This window comes from Nelumbo lutea, chromosome 1, assembly GCF_056320005.1.
Source record: "Nelumbo lutea isolate HS-2025 chromosome 1, American lotus-T2T, whole genome shotgun sequence".
NCBI lineage: Eukaryota > Viridiplantae > Streptophyta > Magnoliopsida > Proteales > Nelumbonaceae > Nelumbo > Nelumbo lutea.
In genome coordinates this window covers 191,310,661-191,315,547 of record NC_142684.1, presented here as the reverse complement: position 1 = coordinate 191,315,547, position 4,887 = coordinate 191,310,661, and the positions used below count along the sequence as shown (strand labels likewise).

Genomic DNA, 4,887 nt, shown 5'->3' with positions numbered 1-4,887 from the left:
AATGAAAATAATAATAATTATTAATATTACTACAAATGATTAATAAAATTAAATTTATTAAAAAATATTTATTCATATTAAATTAACAATAATTATTTTTTACAAATCAGCATTAAATAAAAAATACAATTGTTAAAAGTTTAAATAATAACAATAACTTTGAATATTTTTAATTAATCAATAATAAATTTTAATTATTAATTAATTAATTAATTAATTAATAATAAATAAAATTATTCAATCTTTCGGATTTTCCCATACATTACACAGGTCCCCGCTAGTTTCCAATACATGATTGCAAGGGCTGTGAAATAGGTACAGAGAAAATCCGGATTAATGTTGAATTCCTAAATAAATCTTTGAGGGATGAAAAGATATTCGAGACATAACCTAAGGATATTTGAGAATGTGAGCTTGAGTTGCTTAGAATAGGCCTAAAATTTAAAAAAAAAAAATCTTCAATGATGACGATGATGATTCTTGCATAGGAGTAGGAGGGCTCATTAACGCACACGCACCGAGTGGAGAAAGGAAAACCCAGTGATGGCACACGGCAACAGTTGTCCAGCCTACTTCTGCTTCAAATCCTCGATTCACTTTCACCAGTTTGGCTGTGAAACTGTTGTTCTTTTTTAGAGTTAATAGGACCTGAAACCCATTAAAGAATTGAAGCCTGAAAAGCTTCCCGAATCTTTTCATCTTTTCCATCAAATCGCATTCCTCTTCTTCCTATAGGAGCCGATTGAAACTTCAAACTTTACTTCCTATATATATTCCACATATTTTGTAACGTATGCCAGAGACCACAACCGCCACCAGTCCACCACCACCAGCGGCAGATTCGCAGAGAAAGACAAATAAAAATAAATAAGAAATCCACAATAATTTTATGAATACATACGACAACCCAAACGTTGTGCAAGTACTTCACCCCCCAAATCCCACCTACGGCCACGTGGATTATCCACCCATTTTATTTTTAGATGAACATGAAGCCGAATACTACCTCCACCTTATGATTCATCCTCCTTTGACCCCCCCCCCCTCCCTCTCTCTTCAGTCTTCACCACCTCCCTTAGCATAGCAATTGAAGACCCACAGGCCACATCTGTTTATTATATTAATTCCCCTCTCTCTCTCTCCCTCAAAAAGAAGTAACACAGAGGGTTCTCTCATGACCCACATGACCATCTCTCTCTCCAATCAATCTTTTTGACTTCGTCACTCCAATCTCAAAACCCACCAAGATAATAAATAAGCATAGAAAAGGAGAGAAAGAGAGTCAGTGCTCTGTAGCGGTGGTGGCTATGGCGAGTCTTAACCCACCATCCTATTCTGCCTCGTACAGGCCCTACAACCCTTACTTGAAAAAACCCAGTCTCTACAAGATGGTCTGCGTCACCTTTCTTTGCTCTGCTGCCTACCTCTTCGGTGTATGGAAACACAGCGGTGGTTCCGACGTCATGACCGCCTCCCCCACCGACTTGCTTGGAACAATCCGATGTGCTCAGATGAAAAACGCCACCCAGCTTCCGACAGCAACTGTGGTTTTAGATTTCTCAACCCACCACGCGGCGGAAGATACGATCACCCTGCCGCCGCCGAGGGGTCCGAGGTACTTCCCTGCCTGCGATGTCAAGTATAGCGAGTACACACCTTGCGAGGACACTAAGAGGTCCTTGAAGTTTGAACGGGATAGGTTGATCTACAGAGAACGACACTGTCCCCAGAAAGCAGAGCTACTCAAATGTCGTGTGCCTGCGCCATACGGTTACAAAAGTCCGTTTACGTGGCCGGAGAGTCGCGATTTCGCCTGGTACGCCAACGTGCCACACAAGGAATTGACGGTGGAGAAGGCGGGTCAGAATTGGATTAGATTCGAAGGGGACCGATTTAGATTTCCCGGTGGTGGGACCATGTTTCCCAATGGTGCCGATGCTTATATTGATGAAATCGGCAAGTTGATCAATCTCAGAGATGGGTCTATTAGAACCGCCATTGATACAGGTTGTGGGGTAAGCATGTATTTAGTTTGTTTGCATATTTGCCTATTTCTTGACTACTACTGAGTCCGGCATATTCACCAACAGACCGAACTGGTCAAAGTGGTGACGGCAAGTTGAAATTCTCGGTGTAGGATGGTTCCAATTTCCAATTCCCTAGAACCTTCTCAGATTATTACCCGACCAGAGCTATCGGCTTCCCCCGGTGTTGCAGTTCCGTGCCGGCCATCTTTGGGTATTGGGTACCCATGATGGTCTTCTTCCTTCTCTCTCTTTCTTCTTTTTCCCTGTTTTTCTTGAATTATTTGATGGCAACTGGATGGTAAGAGAAAGCAATTTTTCGGAATTGAAGAAAAATAGTCGTCTTCTTCTAGAAAAGAATGTAAATAATTTTTTAATAAAAAAATCGGGATATTTGATTAATAAGAATAGATTTAGGATTAGCTGCTGACTGGTCGGGGTCGCTTCACGCTTGGTCAGAATTAGAAGAAACAAACCCCGCTTGTTGATTTACTGGGGAAACCAGAAAACCATGTCCGATGTAACGATGTTCTATTAATAAAAAATCCTGTACGCCCATTACCCATTTTACCCTCCATCTTTATACTGTTTGTCCTTGGAAAGTGTTCCACGTTTCACCATCATCGGCTCTCCCAAAAAATGGGGTGCCTTTTGATTTGCTGTTTTCTTCTGTAAATGCACTCGGAGCCAAAGACAGTTTTGATCTGGGGGATTTGGCGTTTGGCGATCCCCTGCAGCTGATGAGTGAATTGAAATCCGGTTGGTAATCCTACAGGTTGCAAGCTGGGGAGCTTACCTCCTATCTCGAAACATTTTAGCAATATCGTTTGCGCCGAGGGATACCCATGAAGCGCAGGTGCAATTCGCTCTTGAACGAGGGGTTCCGGCATTGATAGGAGTACTTGCTTCCAAGAGGCTTCCTTACCCGTCAAGGGCGTTCGACATGGCTCACTGTTCTCGCTGCCTCATTCCATGGGGAGTCTATGGTGAATAAGTTGGACCAAAAATTGTTTTCTAGTGTTGGATCTCAATTGATGAAACATGGTTTAGATTTTAACGATTGATTGAATTGAATGAATGCGCAACAGATGGGCTTTACCTAATCGAAGTGGACAGAATTCTTCGCCCAGGTGGGTACTGGATTCTGTCGGGTCCCCCAATCAACTGGAAGCGACACTGGAAGGGATGGCAGAGGACGCAGGAAGATCTCTCCGCCGAACAGTCCGCCATCGAGGCCGTAGCTAAAAGCCTCTGCTGGAAGAAATTGGTAGAGAAAGGTGACATTGCAATCTGGCAAAAACCCACCAATCATATCTACTGTAAGAAGACTCGGAAAGTCTTCAAGCAACCACAGTTCTGCCAGGCGCAGGATCCTGACAGGGCCTGGTAAAACAAACTGTTGCTCTCTGTCCGTTGTTCTGTAGTTTCTCCACCTTACTCTGTGGCTGAATTTGTGCTTATTGGGCAATGCAGGTACTCTAAGATGGAGACATGCTTAACTCCCCTGCCTGAGGTGTCCGACATAAAAGAAATTGCCGGTGGACAGTTGGAAAAATGGCCGAACAGATTACAGTCAGTCCCGCCTAGGATTAGTAGCGGAAGCCTAGATGGAGTTACAGCAGAGACCTTCAGGGAAGATACAGAGCTCTGGAAGAAGAGAGTAGCTCATTACAAGGCAGTCAGCAATCAGCTAGCTCAGAAGGGAAGGTACCGCAATTTGCTTGATATGAATGCTCACCTGGGAGGGTTTGCTGCTGCTCTCATCGATGATCCGGTGTGGGTCATAAATGTTGTTCCAACAGAGGCGAAGATCAACACAATTGGAGCAATTTACGAGCGTGGATTGATAGGAACATATCAGGACTGGTAAGCTGTCTGCTCTATCCCATATTCCCAGTAATTCAAAGTAAAACTCACGACACGAGATGCAAATGGTGATCTTGTTCCCCTGAATTGAAGGTGTGAAGCCATGTCTACATATCCAAGGACATACGATCTCATTCATGCCGATTCAGTGCTCACACTCTACAAGGACAGGTAAAACCCACATCATCACTTGGAATGCTTTTTTTAAGATTTGGATGGTTCATGATCAGTAGTCCTTAATTAATTAGTACTTACAGTCAATGTACTACTACACCGTGTAACACTTACAGATGTGAAATAGAAGATATTCTATTGGAGATGGACAGAATTCTAAGGCCTGAAGGTACTGTAATCTTCAGAGATGATGTTGATATTTTGGTGACAACCAAGAGTATCACGGATGGAATGAACTGGGATAGCCATATTGTGGACCATGAAAAGGGACCCCATCAAAGGGAGAAGCTTTTGTTTGCAGTGAAGAGGTACTGGACGGCTTCAGCCCCTGCCTCGGATCAACAAGACCCCAAAACGGTTTCTTAACACCATTTTGTCGTCTTATTCTGTATTTCTTGTCTCAATTGTTTTCCTTAATTTATTTCTGATTGGTCTACTGATTAATTCTTTCAATATGTACGATTTATTTAAGCCTCTTTTTGCTTATGTTATAAGATTGTTGAATAAATACGGATGCTTACTCCCAACAGGGAATTCAACGACGTGGTCCAACCTCACCAAATCAAGGGGACTACCTTTTAATTTTTAGTGATTGATTGGTCTTGATTTTCTGAAAACATCCATATATATACCGATTTCAGTTCAGTGGTGTTGCTTTTCATACAGCGTACGTAATATGGCAATGCCGGTGACCATTGAATCTGCTTCTGCATAAAAAAAAAAAGGTCCCATGACACCCACTATTGGATTGAAACTAGCTAGCTAGAGCCTAAAGGAAAGAAAAAGTCAGAGATTGCTGTTGCTTCCCAAGTGTTCATGCAAA

The 4,887-nt window shown here is 42.4% G+C and overlaps 1 protein-coding gene across 1 annotated transcript; it reads left to right on the top strand.

Annotated features, from left to right (window-relative positions):
- Positions 1 to 1,010: 1,010 nt before the first annotated feature.
- On the top strand, positions 1,011 to 4,603 carry LOC148880041 (putative methyltransferase PMT15). Its single transcript, XM_088961835.1, has 6 exons — positions 1,011 to 2,015; positions 2,800 to 3,010; positions 3,113 to 3,410; positions 3,498 to 3,890; positions 3,984 to 4,061; positions 4,181 to 4,603. Exons 1-6 carry the CDS (start codon positions 1,308 to 1,310, stop codon positions 4,428 to 4,430), a joined length of 1,938 nt encoding a protein of 645 aa, XP_088817961.1. The 5' UTR covers positions 1,011 to 1,307; the 3' UTR covers positions 4,431 to 4,603.
- The last annotated feature ends 284 nt before the right edge of the window (positions 4,604 to 4,887 follow it).

Bases quoted from the DNA above. Each gene is read 5' to 3' on its own strand.
- LOC148880041 (XM_088961835.1), top strand. From the start codon at position 1,308: ATGGCGAGTCTTAACCCACCATCCTATTCTGCCTCGTACAGGCCCTAC. The intron at 2,016-2,799 runs GTAAGCATGTAT...GTAATCCTACAG, and splicing joins CCATTGATACAGGTTGTGGG to GTTGCAAGCTGGGGAGCTTA. The intron at 3,011-3,112 runs GTGAATAAGTTG...AATGCGCAACAG, and splicing joins CATTCCATGGGGAGTCTATG to ATGGGCTTTACCTAATCGAA.